Raw genomic sequence first — 20,701 nt, 5'->3', positions numbered from 1 at the left:
ACTTAAGTGAACACTGAGGAGATTAGAGGCAGAATTTTTAATGTAGTGTTAGTATTAGCAGCTGGAGAGCAAAAGAATTTTTAATAGTCAAACAGGAATACCAAGGTAAGTGCAAGCTAGACTGGAGATCCTAAGCAACTAACTCCTGCTCTGGACCAGCTAAGGACCAGCACATAATCAGCTTAAACCAGCTCATTAACAGGTAAAGACCAGCTTAAACCAGCATGCTTCAAAGCATACCTAACCAGCAAATGCTGGATTTTTCAACAGGGTACTGTCTGGTACTGTTACTGTTTTATACCAATATGTTTTTATCGTATGTGAAACAGTATGAATTACAAAATGGAATAAACTGAAATGGTATAATAAAATACTGCATGCTACATGCACAATATATACTGTATTCTGCATACTATTTCCTTAAAAAAGCAGTATGTAGAAACCAGTAAATTTAACAATTTAAGCCTTCTACACACTTTACAATTTTAGCAATGCTATAAGATCATTGCTGATCACACTGTGCGACACGGATCTAATAAACTTGGGTACAACATGCACATAAACAGTATGATGATGACACCTAGGATGCGATGCATGTTACTATAGAAGAAAAAATGTCATTAGCGTGCTCTAGAGATAAACAAAAAGAGCATAATAAATCATACGTCGCAGTAGTTTTTATGTGCGCTGAAAAAAGTGGAAGTGGCGACTGAGGAAGAAATGAGAGCTTGAGGTAAGCAGTTTTAAGTTTTAGCGGCATGTCACATTAACTCTCTGTCACATTGTTATTGCCTGGTCAGTAAACGTGGGTTGTGGCAGCACACACACCGTGCGATGATCAGGCTGAATTTCTATCTTTGGCCAGAAGACTGTGATAACGTCCGTCTTTGAACCTCTCTCACTGTACGACGTAGGACCATAGATTAGGAGCCACGATTGTTTCACAATGCCAATCTTTTGTCTGGGACAGCGGAAAATCATGCAGTGTGTTTCGGGCTTTAAGCAGCAGTTATGTACATGATCTTAGTATGTACATTTTAAATTCTGCATACTACACAGTATATACTGTACACTGCTTTTAAATGTATTGTATGTGAAGCAGTATGTGGTATTCAACAATAATGGACTCTCAAAACTAGAGTATGCTACAATGTTGTGATATGACCTTGCTATATTGCAAGGGATCCAGTTACCATCACAAAACTAAATACAGTAAATTTGCATATTTAATCCAATTTTGTATAAAACGATCTTAACTTTTGGCAGTCCACAAAGTAGAAGTTGAGATTGCATTTGATATCGCTCGCCGTTCATTCATCACTGTCTGGCTTTTGTAATGAAATGGAAGGTCAAGTGGAGCGCATTTGGCAAATGTAGTAGGTTATTTCAGTATTAGATGCATACAGAACATTTGCATGCACAGTATACTACACTTTTAGTAGGAGTAGTGTTGTAAGTGTGGTTATGGGTGAGAAATGATTAGGGTCATAGTGTGAGGAGTGATTAGTATTAGCATTCCCAAAAAAGGCTAAAAGAGCTGATATTTGCAGAAGCAAGGGAGGCAGTTAGTCTTAGCATAGTGGCATTAGCATAGCAAAAGGGGCAAGATGCAATAAGTAAGGGTGCAGTCTCTGCAGGCGGGTGTTAGCACCTGTCTGGTCGTAGTCATCACCTGTTCCGCTATGGCAGTTGGCCTGGTCATCGTCACACTCGTCCGATGGCGTGGTGGAGGAAGCGGGAGTAGTAGGGGGCACTGTAGGCACTAGAGAGAAGAAGTCAAAGATAGAAAGAGGAAGAGATAAATATACTTATTACTCATGAAAATACAAACTGTGGCACAGTGATGAATCACTTCTCTTCCCAAAAACCATGGTAGTACCAAGGTACATTTTCATCATTTTTGAAAGTGATTACGGAAAGTCCAAAAACATGTACTACTATGGTATTATTTGTACGTCCTTCCACAAATCATCTTAATGATTATGCTCTTTCTGTAGCTTTTCCAAGTCTGTAGCCCTTTGATACGGGCTTGTGCGTGACTCTGGGTGCTGGGGTTTTGGCTGCAGGGTTGAGGATGTGATGCTCCACCCTGGGCCAGTACAGCTGCTGTGTCCTCTCATTATGGCTGCCTGTGCCCCTTTGGATGTGGCCTTTGCCTGCATCTGCCTAAAGCCCTGTGTTTACTCTCAGCTTGTAATGAGCTGCCCTTAAGCCTGTAGGGCTTTCCCGGGATAGAAGGAGAGCAAAAATGAGCAGGGAGGGAGAGGGGGAAACGGGAGCTGCAAGGGAAGTTGCGCGGGTGAACTGAGGCCGTTTTAAAGAGAGTCTCTAAAGCAGCGGGGTCACAGCGAGGTCACCGCGCTGGCTCTGGACAGCATTGTTGATCGCACGTTCCTGCTAGGACTTAGCGCCCTGCTGTTAGGAATGCGTACGCGTGTGTATGGGGTCGCTTGTCTGATTGTTAAGGTTTTAGCTGAGACAGAAAACGAAACTGGGTGAATTTATATACACAGTGTTGGACTGCGAGTGCATGTGCTGGCATTAAAAGTGAAAACAAGCATTATCATCTGACTAAAGCTCCCGGTGGGATGCTGTGGCTTACACAAGCAAGTCTCACAGTCGTTCAGAAATCCAATATGTAAATCCACTTAACGCTGCCTCAACAGAAAACACACACACACCCCATCAGAGCTAAACTAATTCGGAAAGAAAGACAGAGGGGAAGACATCAAGGACCTTTCCGTAATCCTTTAAGGCAGGTGGACCAAAGATTATCTCCAGCTGTGAGGGGCCCTGTTATTTAGGAGTGTCACAGGCCCCTGGTTTTCTGGGTAGGAGACATCCTTTGATGCCGCATCTGTGGGACAAGTAATTATGAAGAAAGCTAAGCCGTACCCTTGCCTGTTCTCTGGAATGGATAAGTCCAAATTCAATCAAAAAGCATCTGTACTATAAGACCACACACTTGAGGACCAAACTCTTTTAGATCAAAGGTCTATAATTTGTTCACTTGCTTTGGACAGTATGTCTTTAGCTTGCTGCAAGATTGTCCATATGCCTGTTGGAATAAGCAACTCACTACACTAGGCAAACTAGCAGAGTTAATTTAGTAGCATCACTACTAGTACTAGTATGTGGGGTTGTGTGTATTAACTTACCTTCCATTTCACAGCCCAGGAGTTCCAATCTCAATCCCATCCCAGCAGGAGTGGCTCTGTCTGGGTACACCCTAACAAAGCGTGTCAGTGTAGGCTCCACCGTCCTCAATGCTGGCGTGTCATAGTTCAAATTCCCCTCAAATATCTGGCAAGAACAACAACAGAGTCAGAGACAAAAGTTAGCAGTCAAGCAGAGAAAGAGAACTTGGAAAGATGAAAACGGAAAAAGATAAAGGTGAAAGCTTTATTAAGAGTATCCCAAAGTTAGTCTGACAGGGAAAGCAAAGAACAGCTCTAATGAAAGCGAACGAGTAAGAGGGCACACAGCTCACACCTTTCTTAACCTGGGCCCTGCTGTATTTCTAATGCAACAGAGCACTGGAAAAAAGAAAGTCTTCAACTTTACTTCTGACATAGTATGGCTGAGCTAGCATAGAAAAAGAAAGGCTGCGGGCTAACACCACAGTCTACGACAGCAGGATGCACAGGCTTTCAAAAGCATCCGCCTTTGACTTCACACTTCTGAAGCCTTAAAACCTAGACACAAGGTACCACAGGAGACAGACATAAAAAAGGAAGGAAAGACGAAAAGACACTCGCCAGAGGTAACAAAGGTACAGAACAAGACGAGAAGTCATGAAAGAACATTAATGGCCATCAGAGCTAATGTGTCTCCTTTTGTCCTTCAAACTAAGGAAGAGATATAAGGGTTTTATATGAGGGGCTTTCTAGGATTGATATTCCAATTCAGCTTTTTGATAGGGGATAAGGCACATAGTCTATGCTCAAAAAAAAAGTCACGCGTTTTTATATGGTTCATGTATCATTTCTTTTGAAATTTGTCTGTGATCGCAAATAAACGCTATACTATTATTTTGTTTTGGTATTATGACTTTTTAGGATTAGTATTATTAGTAGTATTGTTGAATGCATTTGGGACATTTCCCCAATATTGTGCTCACAGCATTAGTCTAATTATTATCATTCTCTCCTCTGTCCATCTAAAGGCTTAGGGAAGAATACATTATAGCTCCATGTTCATCTTACTTAAACTCATTTCCTAAAAATCAGGCTAAACAAACCAGACTAGCATTTAAGAACCTTATAGTGATTCAAAACTATTCTAAACGAACATCCAGTTTATACCTTCCGGCCTCCCTGTATCTTACCTTGGGCTTGTTGCCGGTAGCGTCCATCACCATTTTCCAGTCAGATCCGTTATTGCTGTAGCCCAGCCGAAACTTCTTCATGAATACCTTGTTATCACGGTGTTTGCCACCCTGGATGATCAAACCTCGGAGCAATTTCTCCTCACCCAGATCTATCTGAAGCCACTCATCCACATAGGGCTGGGGCTGCGGCAACAACGTCCATCCCGAACGGCTGGTCAACAGACGGGCATTCTCTGACACCCAGGTGCGCTCGGTGTGGGACGAAACTGTGATCTGAGAGTCTGCGATAAGGCCTGAGACCATTCCCAACATTCCGGAACATGGGTACTCTGTTGAAGGACAAAGAGAGTATTAGATTTAAGGAAGTTTCAGCCCACCAGCAAGGGCTAACATGGCCATGCTAACCAGCAAAGCCCTGATCCCTTGGTTAGATTGTTGTCGAACCTGCCATTGCTGAGGCAAAACAAATGTACCATTATTTATCATGCCAATAAAACATGGACACAGAGAAAGAGGGAGTTGTTTAAGAACATAGTGGAAGACTTGAATGATAATTGAGGGACATGACTTAGATTAGCTCTGAGTAGATGATTCTGAGAGGAAGTGAAAGAAAAGTGAAGAAAAAAAAAATGTTGGTTGATAAACGTGGTAGAAGCAGTTACATTTCAGCGAGCTGGGAAACGTTCTTACCAACAACCTAAAGAGGTCACAGGCCATAAAGAGGCTGAACAAAAACAGAAGGAAAGACATTCATTGTACAGGAAAGACAGATGAAGTGGACAAAAGAGATAAGAAACCTCTTGTTCTCTTTGTTTCTCTCTCTCCATCTTCCTTTCACCACTGACCTTGTGCATTAACTCCTCTGCCTCTTTTTCTCAAGCTACCTAATTAAAACCTTTCTCTAGTGTACCTACCTTTCATTTCTGAGCAGTTTCTCTCTCTCAACCTCAGTCGTGCTTCACCACTACCTTCCTTTTGTTTTTCATCTGCTTTCTCGTTCACCTCCTTCAAACCTATCCCTTCATCCGTCTTGTAATCTGTCTTCATCTCTCCAAACTGACTTTCTTTGTTCCAGCGTTGATAATAGCATTTTTCACGCTTTGCTACTTTAGGCAAAGGCAGGATGAGTTTGAGGGAAATTTTCAGACATGCGACACTGACCAACTGACTGTGTGTTGCCTGTCACGACATTCGTACCTTCTCCGACGCAGTGGGATTCGTGACCTGCCAGCGATACTGTAATCTACGATCAGCACCCGTGGAGCAGGAAAGCGTCAGAGACAATCTTGGACTAGTCACAGATGAGCCTAATGTCCCGTGAAATACCACCAGAACAGAGTTTTCATTCACAACAGTGCCTTTGTACTAATGTAGGGAACTTCCTCTGTAGTTTTAAAACGGAAAGAGCACTTGTCTGCGACCCCTTCAAAAAACTGCAAAGAGTCCAAATGCGAGTTCCAGTCTCCTAAAACAACAAATGCTTCAGACTTAGAATTTTTCCCTTGTTTGTTTCTGGATGTGCAGACGGGGTTGGGGTATTCGTACCCTTGCCAAATTTGGAATATGTCTCTGCGTATAATTTCTGCGATATGCATGCCAAATTGTTTCGGGACTTGATTGAAAAGGATCTGCGCTGAGGTGGTAGGCCCTCAGAGTTTGGAAGTCATCCAAGTTTATTTTCAATCCGCTGGCTGGCACTATCATCAGGATCTGTTTATGGATCTCAGATGGGGATGCATGGTAGAAGCTCCTGGTGTGGTAGACCCTGACAGACACACCCTGAGGGTGGACTGGTCCATGTGTATTGCGTGTTTCGTCTGTTGGTTCAGTCTGTGCACAGCACATAAATGCTGGATGACCACACACACAGATGGTTTTATTTACAAACAGTGGGAGGAAGTTTATTAATGGCTGTGTAGATGTGGAAAGCCTATCAGACCTGAACTGTGCAAAAGACCACCTCCTAACTGCCAGCAGGCATCCTCGGTGGGTAGTGTCAAGGTACAGTGCTAACAAACACAGTACTCAAGAATAGCATTTGTGGCAGTACCTTAGTAAAAGTGCTATGCACCTTGGTGAAGTGGTATCAGATGGTAATTCCAAGGTACTTTAGTACTTGTATGGTATTTTGACTTACAGTGTTAATATGGTACTCAACGGGTACTTTCAATGTTTTTGGACATGTACCATGATATTCCATTCTCTAGTGCAATGGTAATTGTGCAAAAAGTATCAATGTATCTCTTCAAAGATGTTTAACCTTGTCTAAAAAGCATAGAGCAGTAATACCATGGTACTTGTTAGTAAGTGAAACTAGATGGAGATTCTTCTCTAATCAGTTGCCCAACTTGGCCGAATCGTTACAAGGGAGCCCGATGCATACTGATGATGTCACCAGGAGGCCTCCGCTCTTGTGATGTGTTCAGAATGCGGTCTGTTCACCCGTCCAAAACACGTCTGCAACAGCTGCGCTCCAGAACTGCGGTGAACCGCACACATACACACACACACACACACACACACACACAAAATATACAACCAGTGCTAAATCTGTGTACACACACAGACTCTAAAAATAAGCCCCTATGCATGTTGAACGTAAAGCTGATAGACGGCGCATGATGGCAAACATGCTCGCCCTCCTCCTACACATATGAGGAAATGTTCTCAGCGGGGAGGCGCTGATGATATGAAAGCCTTTGCAATCAAAGCTCTGTTGGGTGGAGCAATGCCAAAACATGCAGATGAGTATGCAAATGAGGACAGGGCCAGCTGGGCCTGACTGCGACTGGTGGGTGTAGATCTCGCCGTGTGCAATAGCATGTGCAATATGTACATCTGTGTGTGTGAGTGAGAGGCTGAGAGGTTAGAGCTCGAGGGAGGAGGGTAGAGGCAGAATTGGGGTAGAAGTGGAGAGGTTGCAGCAGCAGCCGAGCACGCTGTGCACGCCATTCATTTTGAATGAAGTACATCCAAACGTGGGGAAACATGAATACACGGTCCTTTTCGTTGACGTGAACACTTGTCTATATCGCAATAGCTCCTCCAATATTGCACATGCACGGTTTGCACATGGCTTTCAGAGGCATGAATAAACACTTCTCCATACGCCTGCCTCCAAAGCAAGCAGAACGTAAACCATTTAATTGAAAGATCATGATGGAGTGGTGTGTTGACAAAACACTGCTTCTGAATCTGAATTAACACTCTGCTTCTAAACATTTTTGATGTATGCCAGTTGTGCTGTTGACAGTTAGTTCTGAGCCAGATTCTTGAAACCAACCTGAGATTTTGCATCCATACACTTCGAAGCGAAGGGCAATGCCAGTCTCCCAGGTGTAAGGTCGGATCCGGAGGTATCGCGTCAACGTGGGTTTGGGGAACATGGCTTTCGCTACATCGGTAGGGTTGGTGTTTCCTTGGAAAATCTGACGAATGAAGAACAAACACATTAATTATTAACATGGTTTGTTTAGGCAACTCACCAAAGACAGACCTTTGAGGCCTGGGACGCAACTAACACTGCCCCAGAAACAGAGAACTGTGTTTAGATCGGTGTCTTCAAATGTGACAACCTAAATAGAGCCTGAATTAAATTATCCATGGAGCCAATTGGGTTGCAGTACAAAGGCCACTTTGTGATGTCAGAGTCTGAATGTTTTTGACGGTTCAGTTACACAATGGTTTCTGTTGTTGTTGCAATAGACATAGCGATGATTCAGATGTGTTATGTCCATAGGCACTGATTCTTGCTGATAGCTAGCACATGTTCTCTGTGAAGGGAGGATCTGGAAATGTGTCAAAGGACGATGAAATTGTTACAAGACAAATTAAAGCAAAGGCAACCATGTTGTTCATAGTATCTTGTTTCACAGGTCACTATGTAAAGGTCAACAGGTTTTTAAGTACATCTTGAAAGATCTCTGTTTCACTTACTCGGTTTTTGATCTTTCATCTCAAGATGAGTCACACTCGGAGGAGAGTTAGAAATGAATGGCACGTATTGAGTACCTGATTCACTATAATAATTACGTAAATTTTAATGCAGTTGACTTCTGACTCTTTGGGCCAAAAGCCCATAGGTAATGTAAGTTTGTGTCTTCAGTGACAAAATCAGGCATCGCTACAAGATGCCCAATCCCACAGACTGGTATCTGGAAAAATTATCCTTGGTTAAGCTGAGTTACATACATGCATATTCTATTTTATTTTATTCGCTTTAAAAAACAAAACTGAACAAAAGAAGCTGATGTTTAAGTATTCATGTATGGAAAATTCTTAAGCACTTCTTGGAACCCTTTTGTGCATTTGCTGTTGCCACCATTTTATAAAAGCAACAGGTCAATTTAGGCCACTTTCTACAGTGATTTGACCATGGTTAAGGGGGTTAACCCTGTAAGAATGGTAAAATCACTGCAGTGCACAGCTGCTTTCTCAGCATATTGCTTTAATATCAATACGTTCAACACACTTCTACACTAGACAAGGTCAAACTGTATGCCATACAGGATGGCCAAGTGTTGCTAAGCCCCAGCCAGGGCATACAGCCATCCGTCTATCCCAGAATCCATGCTGCTAATCGTGTCCCTGGGCACTACTTGTCAAAACGTGTGAGTCTGGGAGGGAGACACATGAGGAGCCATCCACTATCTTTAAATGTCACGCCAATGCTCTGCTCTACTGCTCTAAGTAGTAAAAAGGCTTTCCTTTGTGCAACAAGCCCACAGCCGAACTGCTGTTTCAGCAGTCTGTAAATGGGCCCTCACCTCACAAAAGCACTTTAGAGCCAGGCAGACAGAAACAAGGCACCGCACCTTAAAAATGCAAGCTCTAAAAAGAGAACAGTGTACTTTAGTTGAGGGTCGACACTGAAATTGGGCCTTTGGGTATATTTAAGCTCACTGTTACTTCCAGGCATGAAGATGTGTACGCACATAGACACACACGCACACGCGTCTAATTGGCTTGCTGAGCTTGACAGGTCTATTTCAAAACTTGTATCGTTAGAGCAAGTCTGCCAAGCAGACGTAAACATGCATATGATTGTGTCTCACACTCACAAATGAGTAAATACTAAATCATAAACTTCACACACTGGAAGTATCTTAAAGTTTATAAAGTTCCCTAAAGAGACAGAACATTTGGATCAGGTGAGTCTCACAATGTCTAATTCACATTTTTGGACAAAAATCTGTGAAAATTAAAATGAAATTAAATTTTGCAAGAAAAGTTATTTTAGAATTATTTCAGATTTGCATTGTGACATTATTTAAATGAATTCAAATGGTAATAAAAGTATATATATATACACTACCGTTCAAAAGTTTGGGGTCAGTAAGACTTGTAATAGTCTTTAAAGAAGTCTCTTATGCTCATCAAGGCTGCATTTATTTGATTAAAAATATAGAAAAAAACAGTAATATTGCTAAATGTTTTTACAATATAAAATAATGTCTTTTATTTTAACATACTTTAAAATAGAATTTATTCCTGTGATGAAAAGCTCAATTTTTATCAGCTGTTACTCCAGTCTTAAGTGTCACATGATCCTTCAGAAATCATTCTAATATGCGGATTTATTATTAGAATGATCAGTGTTGGATAATATCAACAGTTGTGCTGCCAAATATTTTTTGGAACCTGTGATTTTTTTTTTTTTTTTTTTTTTTTTTTCAGGATTCTTTCATGAATAACAAGTTTAAAAAGTACAGTGTTTATTCAAAATATAAATATTTTATAACAATGTAAATTATTTATTTTTAACTTTTAATAAACTTTTAATTATTAACTTAATACATCCTTGGTGAATAAAAGTATTAATTTCTTAAAAAAAAAAAAGAAACAATAAAAATGTACTGACCCCAAACTTTTGAACGGTAGTGTATATATTTCTTAAATCTATCATATTTTTTCACATTACAGTTGATTTGTTTGCATTCCTGCAACAATTTCAATTAAAATATTGTTACATTTTGTTTTTCTGTTTTGGCATAAAATATGATCTCAACATGTTCTTGACAGGTTTTTATAAGGTTCATTCAATTGCTTTTTATTGTTCAGTTTGAACGTATTGGCTATGATCCTCAAAATGCCGTCTAGGTAGGCAGCTCACTAGATTTTGAGACAGAACCAATTTGTCTCATGTAATAGGCATGTCTTCCTGCAGTTAACTCTTCTGTGCTGAGGGACACGTTAGAGGCATTTCACCCGATGGTTAATCGATCAGCGTCTCCTCAGTCCTCATTCAATCCATCACGTGCTTGAACGCGTCCAACCAGCTGTTCAAACACTCTAAACCTGGTAAACCTTCCCAGAATGCCTCTTCATCTCACTCTCTCCATTTGCCACTCTATGTTTATTAACTCTTTTGTTCTTTCCCTTCAAGGGAAAAAAAAAGCCCTACCACAAATGTTGACATCATTCCATAAAGGGAAAAAAAGAATATCAGTCAGACTACTGTGGTGGCTTTGGAGTTGGAGTTTTTACAGAGCTTGCAAATTCAGTCTTTAAAGAGGGCGGATTAACATACCACACTGGGCACATAATGGAGTCAGAGAAACACAAGCCCTGCAGAACACATGAGCGTGGCATTCCCGTCTGGATCTGGAGCATGGATTGGTGTAACAGAGGCACACGGTGACAGCACTACAATACCGGAAGATGTTTATAGGGCTTCCTGCCAAGGAGTTCTGGAAATGTACCTAGTTACGGATTACTTCCATGTTAGGCTGAGAAAATAAAAGCTTCTTTATCGTTTAGTGGAAAGTGAGACGTACGGAACCGGACTTGATCGTCTACCAGGACTTTCTAACACTATTTCATTGTTATATGAAAATGTAACTGTTAAAGGAATGTTCCAGGTTTAAAACAAGTTAAGCTTTATCGACCGCTCTATTACCATGGAAAATCCTTTTGATTTGTCGCTCAGTTTTAAAAAACAAATAAAATTGTGTTTATACTGGACGTCTATAGTTCAAGGCATTTGAGAAAGTTTAAAAGGAAAACTGTGCAAGTTGTGTTTTTGTAAGTGCTTATAGTAATTCTTCCATACAGGTTTTTGTTTCTAAGACGAGGCAACAACAAATCCAACATTCAAACATCTAAAAAATAGAAAATTATAAAAATTTTAACTGACCCTCTCAACAAGTGTTTTTTGTTAGAATCAGAGTTCCCAGTGTATTGGAAAATCCAATACAATTAAGAAAACCGTGCAATAAAGTCACCTTCTGTTTTGGGCCATCCTTAATAGTTATCCAGTCTTCTCCGTTTGAGCTGACATCCACCTTGTAGGACTTCACATAGTACTTCTTGCTGGTCTCTTGAGAGATGGCTCCCTGTATGCCGATCGCCGAGACAAAGCGGAGGAATCCAAGATCAGCCTGAGGAGAGAGAACAATATTACTTCTATATTACTATGAACAGAGGGAGTATCACTTTAAAAGTGGCTTATCGGGTGTCACATATTGAGCTCATAAGACCCCAGGTGAATATTAGAATGAAAGATTAATTTTAATAATCCCAATTTAATAAAGCATAGTCGATGTGACGATTTAATTTCCTGAACGGGAGACAAGAGCTTATTGGATGAGGAAGGATATTTAACTTCATAGAGCCCGTGCCGGAAAAAAAAAATCGTTTGAAAGGAAACGTGTGTTTCAGACATGTGCTGTATTGAAAAATGAATGCTTCATAAAGAAGTCATGAGTTGTGATGTCATTCCCGTGAGTGTGCGGTGAGTGTGTCTGAGAGGCGGTAAGGAGGACGGATGGGCGAGAGTGGTCAGGGGTTACTGGAAGAGAAAACACTGTGGACAGAGATGTGTGTGATTTAGGCAAATCCAGGATTATACGAGCTGTAATACACAGGGCAGAATGTGGGAAAAATATCTAATTTAATATCTTATTTTTGTTATGCAAAAGAAAACAAGGACAGCAAATGGAGATCTTTGAGCGGGATTCAATCGTACGCCTCCACAGTGAACAGTGCCAGGCTGTGGTTTGTAGGGAGATGCTTTAGTGCTGTAGAGGCTAAAAACATGTCATAATGTGAAACCGATGTCATCCCTTACAACATTTTCAAAAAAATGTCACTGGTGAACCAACATTTACAGTAGTGCTAAGACAATGTCAGTGACACACAGCTGAGAAAGAGCTAAAAATCCATATAGTGGATCTGTTGTACATATGCTAATCACCAATACCATTTTTTCCATTAAATATCATATTCATTTTGTACAAAACATGGACTAATATAATGGTTTTGCTAGTCCCAAACTCAATTAGCGTAGAAAGAGCGAATTACAAACTCCGTCTGTTCCATATTGTGCAGTATTTGTAAGCCCTCAGTCATTTTAACAATATTAAAAATACTGTATAAGATCTTTGTTTCTGAAGTCTGCTAAATGAGTGCTGATCTGATCTGGCTGTGCTAAAATATACATGGCAGGAAGATAAGAGAGCTGTGGAACAGCCAGCGATTTCAGATCAGAAAGCTTGGCTGGAGAAGAGACAGTCTGGATCGGTTTTCCTCACACCAGCTGATCACAGATCAGAACTAATGAGCGCCTCGTGATTTATTAACCACTTTCTGCTTCAGAAAGACAAAGAGAGGGAAAAAGGATGAGAAACTAGAGCAATAAAAAAATGGAAAAAAGCGAACGTTTCCAATACATTTTACTACAGTAATCCTTTATATATGTAAGCCTTACAACTTCCTCTGCGCAAAGAAAATATATTTCCTTATATATTACTGATCAATATAATTAATTATTTAATGTATATTGAAGATATACAGAATAACATATTGAATAATTGCCACTTTACTTGTATATCTACTTATGTGATATAATGTATGTAATTTTATAATCAATAATACACTTTATAATATATTAATATAATTATATTTGAATTGAGTGTTTTAATAAAGCTGTTGCGTATAAAAATGTAGTGAAGTCTTCATTGCTATGTCAGTATATAGCAATACACGGTCCATGCACATATTGCAGTATATTAAAAACTATAAGCACTAATTTGACCATATATTGAAATTATTATTATTTAATATACTGCATATTACATATGCATTATTTAATATTTTCTTGTATTAGAACCAATCAAATATTAATTTTTACAAAAATTATGATTATTTTCGCTTTGCTTTAAACTCACGCCATTGGTTACGCTGTTGCTATGTCAGGTTGGTCGAGATTCTTAAACAAAAAAAGCAATGTTTTGAAAGCACCACAGAATCACAGGTTGTGTACTTTCAAGGGAAATCAACCTACAAATGGGTTATGTACCGCTGTCTCTGCTTATTAAACTAGGATAGGAGAAATTATTTTTACATCAACAAAAAAATGACACACTTCACCTTTAAAAGCAAACAGTACAAACAGGAGATTAAGGGAAAGCCCCACTTCCTCATGGGAATTCCCTGGCTGAGAAACTCCACTTTCTGGCTTCCAGAAAACCAGCCATTCCAAAAGCGTATCACACTTCCTTATAAGGAGACAGGCCAGACTTGACTGTGGACATTTCATCTGAAATTTCATGACCGCAGAAGCAAAAACAATGATGAATTATATCATTTTTAGTAAGAAAATATTATTACAGTTGAAACCAGGCAGACATTTGAACACAAAACCAGGACAGCTGAAGTTGCCAAATTATCACATTAGTCACCAGTGTGACTATGCAGTTTTAAAACGGTCAATCCAATTTAAAGTCTGCTGCAACCACTGTGAGAAAGTGTCCAAACTGGAATCCATACGACTCTAGAGGAAAGTGTGTCCTCAAGCCAGCTGACTCTGCAAATCATAACCTTTGCTTGTTATTTCGTATTCTTCTCTATTTCTACTCGTTTTTTTTTTTTTTAGAGTCCGAAGATCCCACTCAACAGACAAATAAAATAATGCTGTTCTCATGATATCACGTCTAATGATCCAAAATCTGAAATTAAACCAAAAAACATTTCATTAATTTATCTTGCTGGCAAGAACCCAAATGTAACTACGTTTTCATAATTCTGTCATGGGAAAGTCTGGTATGTTAAAACTTGTTAATTTTGCCTAGAGTCCATCTGTGAAGTATAGACCTCCGCTTAATTTTTCAGAGCTAATTAAATTTACAAAGAGTGTGTGTTTTATTACATCAGAGCCTGTGTGTGTGTGTTGGAAGGGACGGCTCTTGCCTTGCCCTTGGCCCGCATGGAAGGAAGTGGCAGAAATCTAATCTGCCTAAACCTACTGCAAACTCACTGAAGCTTCTCGTGCTAATTGCGTTGAATTAAACAAGCGTCAAACATGTCTGACTGTTTCCTAAAGCTGTGACAGTTGTGTTCATCCTAGCATGGGCTTATTATGGTGTTTGGTGGCTGTTTCAACAGTTTCTACACAATGTTTATTTTGTTTTTATGCTTGTGGGAAGTTGATTCCTGTCGTTTGTGGTTCTGCATTTTCTGGTCTGCAAAAATAAAGCATCATGCATGAATATTTTCTGCATTCTGTCTATTTTCTTGTCTCTTTCACCCTTGTCTTGCATATCAGTGGACAACAAAAATCCACAAATTGCTCAATCATTAAAACCACACTTGCTCTTGTGTATCTAAGGCTCAAACGCCATCTGGTGCAGGTTAGCCAGGAGGAACTAAGACGTTGAGCAGACAGATGCGCAACGGCCCAGTCAAAGCAAACACAAATGTGGGACGGCAGGTTTCGCAGGGCAAAGTTCTACTTCATCCATCAAACCACGGCTTCCTCCCACCATCCCATCCCACGACACCTGGTCGCTCCGAAAGCTCCTCTAAAATTCCATTAACCACAGGTATAATTAATTCACATTTTCATGAAAATTGTATTACTGCCAGCTGAGAGATCTACAGGCTCCTCGAAGACCTCACATTCATCACCCAATTTACCTAGTGGAATTAGCTAGCGTTATTTTTAGAACTTTTTTATAATTTGTAAAATTATGCATGTGCCTGAATGGTGATCATGTGCTTCTCTTCTCAAACCAATCTAATGGGGTGGATGATTTGAAAGTAGGACGAATATTTAAAACACACACAGAGAGAGAGAGAGCGAGAGGAAACAATATCATTTTTATCATATTTGAGAAGATGAACCCTAACAACTCACCTAACAAAAAAAGAAAAGAAAAAAAGAGCTCCTTTTTTTCAAGCACCTGTGCTATAATGGTAATTTTTAACCATCCAGTCAGTTACAAATTCATAGTAAAACCATGGTTCATTTTTTGTAAGGGGAGAACGGTCAAATATATTTGCGGTATGAGTCAGGATACAAGTCTCTTTTATCTCTTCGTTCACGTCATGTTCTGTTGATATTAAAAACAATAAGACAAGAATAAGCACAAAAGAACATCCTATCTGTCTTAGAAATGGATTTCCTCTGACATGAACTAACAAAAATTCTACATTGCTAGCCTCTGGAGCTCTTTCAAATTAGCAAAAGAGCTTACTGTATCCAACATACACCTGGATCCATGTTTAATTGCGAGAAAATGATATCAAAGAAGATATTTTAAACGCTTCAAGCTAATTACATGTAGGCACTGAAGATGGTTTAAAATCTACATCATAAGAATGTACCTAGCGCAGGTGTGATGCTAGCAGGGTGGCCTAGCTTGACACCAGCTCTGCAGGCTTTGTCAGTAGAGACTCTCATGTTAATTACAGTCCCACTGTCTAATTACTCATCAGCTGGCAGGAGAACAGCACCCGTCTCAAAATAGCAGCAGCTAATCCTTTAATTGAAGAGAGAAAAAAATCCAAGCAAAACAATGGAAAGCGGACATAGCTGCATCTAGATGACCATCGCTAATGGAAAGCATATGTAGGTGACATGCGAAGGCAAACAGGATATGGCTAAAGTGTGCTGATTCTGGAGTGACATTTCGCCTCTAAGTCTCGCATTCAACCTTCCTCGATAAATGTACAAGAGACTGAGAGGAATGCTTTTCTCAGAGTAAGTCTGTAATTAGTGCCTGCTTGATGGCCCTGGAATTCCGACCTGTTTTTGTTGTAAAATGGGTCGGCGACTTAAGGCAGTGGCACAGGGGATACGCACAAGAGGGTGGGGTGGTGTCTCAATCATTGTTTCCATCTACGGCCCTGGCACATTCCCTCCTCACCTCCATCAATCAAGCCGACGGCTTCCTGTTGAACTAGCTAACACAAAACCTGGTTGGCACTCTACAGTTCCAGACTTGAAAACATCGGCCCCTTATTGTTTTGAACGTTCTGACCTCTCGTCAGAGATGCTTTAATGAACAAAATGAAGGTAAACATCCTCTCCAGTGATGTGAATGAGAAAAGCCCTTGCATCCCTGCGAATCAAACCATTTAGCTGAACAGCAGGACAGACGTATGCCACAGGTTTATAAATGAACCACTGTGTATTCCAAGCACCGCCGCATAAATGCGAGCGGCTGAGGCTTTAGGTAGACCTGAGGATGAGAACGATTGCGCGGCTGAGATTAATGAAACAGAACATGATCTATAATGAGCAACTTCTATTCAACCATTAGGAGCTAGACAGGAGCTTTCAACTATTGACAGTTGACTTTTTCCCAGATCAAAATGCATAATTCATAAAAGTGCTTTGATGCTGCCGGAGTGGATGAGCGTGCATTTATTGCATCACTTGCAACACGCCACGTAGGTCGGGATCTGTTTTTTGTTATGCCAAGCTCTCCATGGGACTGAAAACCTGCCATCCGTAAGAACCTTCACAGCGTCTTTTGTTTTAGGTTACGGTCTTCTATAAATCGGAAGTCTTTCCTTGAGAGAGTCGAAATGTGTTGTACAGATGTAGGTATCCCGGCTTGTCACGCTTTAACACAGTCTTCCGATCGAAACCAGGCCGTATCCGTAAACGCGGCACACTGGACGTTTTCAGAGCCAGAATCCTATGTTCGCATGTCTGATAAAGACCTTAACGGATATTTGTTTTTCGGCATGGCGCGAGCCCTAAAGTACCAGCCTCTGTAGCTTACTGGCTTAGCTCAAGATCTCCTGCCCCTCGACTAATTATCAGGAGTGGCAAGCTGGGAGCATTAGACCCTGAATCTAATTTGAAGCCGCATTAAGATGCATGACAAACGCTGTCTTTTTGACACCTTCTGGGTGCAAGAGATGGGGATTTTTAACAAGGAAGAACCGGGCTTCTATGAATAATATAAGCGTCGGCTGTAAATTACATTCGAGAGTGTAAATGTAATAAATAATGAACTGATAATATGCGTTGGAGGACACCGAGTTGTGCGTGCCAAGTGGACTGCGCCATTAGATGGAGAAATACTGTTGTGGTGGGTCATGTTACCTAATGGAAGCGAAATGAAGAATTCCACTCTTTTAATAACGCTTGTTATAATTAAACTCCTCCACAAGTGCCGGGCACGAGAGAGAGAATGAGCGCAGGACGTCTCCAAATTATAAATCATTCATCCTCGGCAGGGTTCCGCCTTTGTTCCCTTGGAAACAGATGTGCGGGGTTCAACTTTGACATCTGATTGGCGGAAAGAGATTTACAGGGGCACGGTACATGGGGGCTGAAACAGAATACGTTTGATTTGCTGAAATTTCTCCCACCAAAAAGAGTACCCTTCCTCTAATCAATACTCTTTAGAGAATTCCAAGCGGCTGCAAAATTGTGCTCTCTTCAGCTCGATGCTGCACTGTGGGAGGCGAGTCATTTAGGGTTTCATTAATATCTGAAATGACTAAACAAGTTCAGCAAGCCAAGAGGGTGAACAGTTGCAAAGTCTACTTAATTATCCTGAATAAAATATGAAGTGGCAACTGTGAAATGATGTGGAACCAATTGGTTCGGGTGCTAGAAGAGAAATTTTCTCTGATCTTTTAGACTCATTTAAGTCACATAAGCGGAATGGTTTGTTCCTGAAGACTTCCCATTGGTTGGATACAAGATAAAACTCAGTAGCACAACAGCATGTCAACACCACATGCCAAACATTGATAAATATACTGTCATCTTAAAAACATAAGAATCCTTCACTTGAAGCGATGGTCTGTAAAACGAGTAGAGTCTAATTATCGATTGCTTCTCAAAGAACATCCTGCTAGAGTGTTAGGATAGTTCATTGTGCTCTGTACAACAGTCCCGATCAATACCATATTGACAGAGACTGGTAATCTATAAGCATAATGAGTCCATCTAAACAAAGAAGAACTTTGAACTACTATGATCAAAAGCACTCGAGAGCTCAACTCAACCTGATCATGGAATTTCTTTCTAAAATGTGGGGAAAAATTACAACCACTGGGGGACAACTTGTCTCCAGTTCCTCAGGAAATGCATATGCCTCGCTTCTTCAACGAAACAAAGAATTAAACATCTCTCTGCTAAGTTGAGGCACCTTCCCCTAATTTAATTAGTTTCTGTTATAGAACAGACAATATTTTGATAGCAATAAGGAAAATCTGCTTAACAGACCTCCCCTAGCAAATACTTGGCTGCGGGTCACGTCTGTTATTAGCCTCCTGAGGAGTCTCTTTGGCCCAAACTTTCCAGTCAGGCAAAGATTATAAAACAAGTCTGGGTTTTGAGGATACCCTTGGGGTTTGGGTCACAGAAAAGCCCCTAAGTGCAAGAAAAGGCCTGCAGCGGTGCTGCAATGTTTGTGTAATCAATGCAATGACTCCTGCCAAGAGTTTTTCATAGATAGACACACTATCTGTTATCCGTGCCACTGTCCTTGTGTGTGGCCACATTCCTTAAATTAAGTTTTAGGTTTCTTATTGTCTCTCGGACATTAAGATCATGTTAGATACACCCAGATGCATCTCATAGACAGTCTTTGTTAAGGTTACACGCATCTGTTGGCCAGGAAGACTCACTGGGGCCAGAGCAGACCAGTACATTTGGGTTTTAACATTCCATGGCTGTCGACCAAAGGGCAAAATTCAACAGATGTTGCTGCTGGTCTTCGACAGAGAACAAAAAAGCATCTGCAAGGCTGCCTGATCAAGTGAGCTAGAGAAAGTTTCTAACTCAGAAATCATGACAGCGTGAGGGAGTTTCAGAGTTTCAAACTTTTCTTCAGAAGACTCGGCTTCTCTATTCTTCAAAAAACACCACAGAAGTTTCTATTCTCTGCCAAGGACAAATCCCTCCTCCATTACTCATTCATAATAGACTGCTATCTTCAGTATATGCGTGTGTATCGTACAATACCTGGATCCATTCTTTATTCGAGTCCTCCGCAGGGGTCCAACCATTCTCAGGGTTGTTGAGTCTAGATCGTTCTGGAGACCAGCTGGGATTGTACTGGGATGAGGCCATGATTTGGTCGGAATGGATTTCCCCAGTTTCCATACCCAAAGGCTCTGTGCAGTCAAAGTCTGAAGAAGACACAGAGGAATAAAAAGGGGCAGGCGAGTTGTTAAAATGTCATTTCATGATCTAAATAAAGAATACATCAGATCACGACCCAAACTAAAGCCTTCCTCTTGGGAATGGGCCACTTAGAGGCAAAGTACCATAGGTTTCCATCTCTTAGCACCAGAATAAAACATACGCACTTCTCTTACAGGAAAAGCACGATTTAATGGAAGCACTGTGGGAAGTGTACCACATTAAGACACAAACCTTTATTCATAAAACATTCAGTTTAAGCTCTTAAGTCCAGCAGCAAGAGAAATCTTGAGGTTGCCTTCTGAAGGTGCGCAGTTGGGAAGGCCATTTCCCCAGCGTCAGCATTTGGAGGAATGGAAAGTCAGAGACGCCTCTAGCGTGTCTGTGTTTTTAGATGGAACGAGAGCAGGTTGTATATCACTCCTCATGCCATGCCACCCAGGATAAGGGCACCGCTGATTGTTTTGTGACGTTATGGGGCAGTCGTCTCGAGGCATGCTGGCCGTGTGTCTGAGACAACCAGAGTTCATGCTTTGACCCCCAAGGGTCTTTTTCCAGACGCTTCGGCACAATTTAGGACGGTGAAGGATGGGGAAATGTTGAGGCTGATGCTAATTTATTTACAACAGGTCACAGATTCCAAACAAACACATATTGTAGCTTTGAACTTAAGGAAATGCATGTTGAAACAGGGTGAGCTCGTGTTACCTAATATAATAACAGTGAGAGGTGCAAGAAGGTCAGAAACACACATACACAAACAACACAGTCCAAACATGCAGACCTAAACACATGTAGCAGATGGAGAATGCATGTGTATTAGACACTAGTTTTATTTGTTTATTCACACTGAGCCATTAACCCTGTTCTGAAAACCTAATGATCCCAAATTTTTGCTTACATCTAAAGTGCTTGTTTTTTTCCAAATTGTAAAGCAGCAGTGTTCTTTGTAAATTAACCTATCACAGAATGCATTTTGA

The 20,701-nt window shown here is 40.7% G+C and overlaps 1 protein-coding gene and 1 long non-coding RNA gene across 6 annotated transcripts in view; one reads left to right on the top strand and one right to left on the bottom strand.

Annotated features, from left to right (window-relative positions):
- nrp1a (neuropilin 1a) overlaps positions 1-20,701 on the bottom strand; it is a 62,142-nt gene that overhangs the window by 7,417 nt on the left and 34,024 nt on the right. For 3 of the 5 annotated variants that reach the window (XM_051097893.1, XM_051097891.1, XM_051097894.1), the window contains 6 exons: positions 19,542-19,708; positions 11,554-11,709; positions 7,614-7,758; positions 4,328-4,659; positions 3,159-3,303; positions 1,652-1,762 (listed from right to left, as the gene is read on the bottom strand). In XM_051097893.1, coding sequence (XP_050953850.1) covers positions 1,652-1,762; positions 3,159-3,303; positions 4,328-4,659; positions 7,614-7,758; positions 11,554-11,709; positions 19,542-19,708 — 1,056 coding nt within the window. The remainder of the gene's footprint in view (positions 1-1,651; positions 1,763-3,158; positions 3,304-4,327; positions 4,660-7,613; positions 7,759-11,553; positions 11,710-19,541; positions 19,709-20,701) is intronic. The other 2 variants (XM_051097895.1, XM_051097896.1) reach the window with 1 other exon arrangement.
- On the top strand, positions 13-10,635 carry LOC127155580 (uncharacterized). Its single transcript, XR_007825622.1, has 2 exons — positions 13-202; positions 10,497-10,635. It is a non-coding gene; the product is annotated as an uncharacterized LOC127155580 (long non-coding RNA).

This window comes from Labeo rohita, chromosome 24, assembly GCF_022985175.1.
Source record: "Labeo rohita strain BAU-BD-2019 chromosome 24, IGBB_LRoh.1.0, whole genome shotgun sequence".
NCBI classification, from domain to species: Eukaryota; Metazoa; Chordata; class Actinopteri; order Cypriniformes; family Cyprinidae; genus Labeo; species Labeo rohita.
The sequence above is the reverse complement of the archived record's forward strand: the minus strand, read 5'-3'. Positions and strand labels throughout refer to the sequence as shown.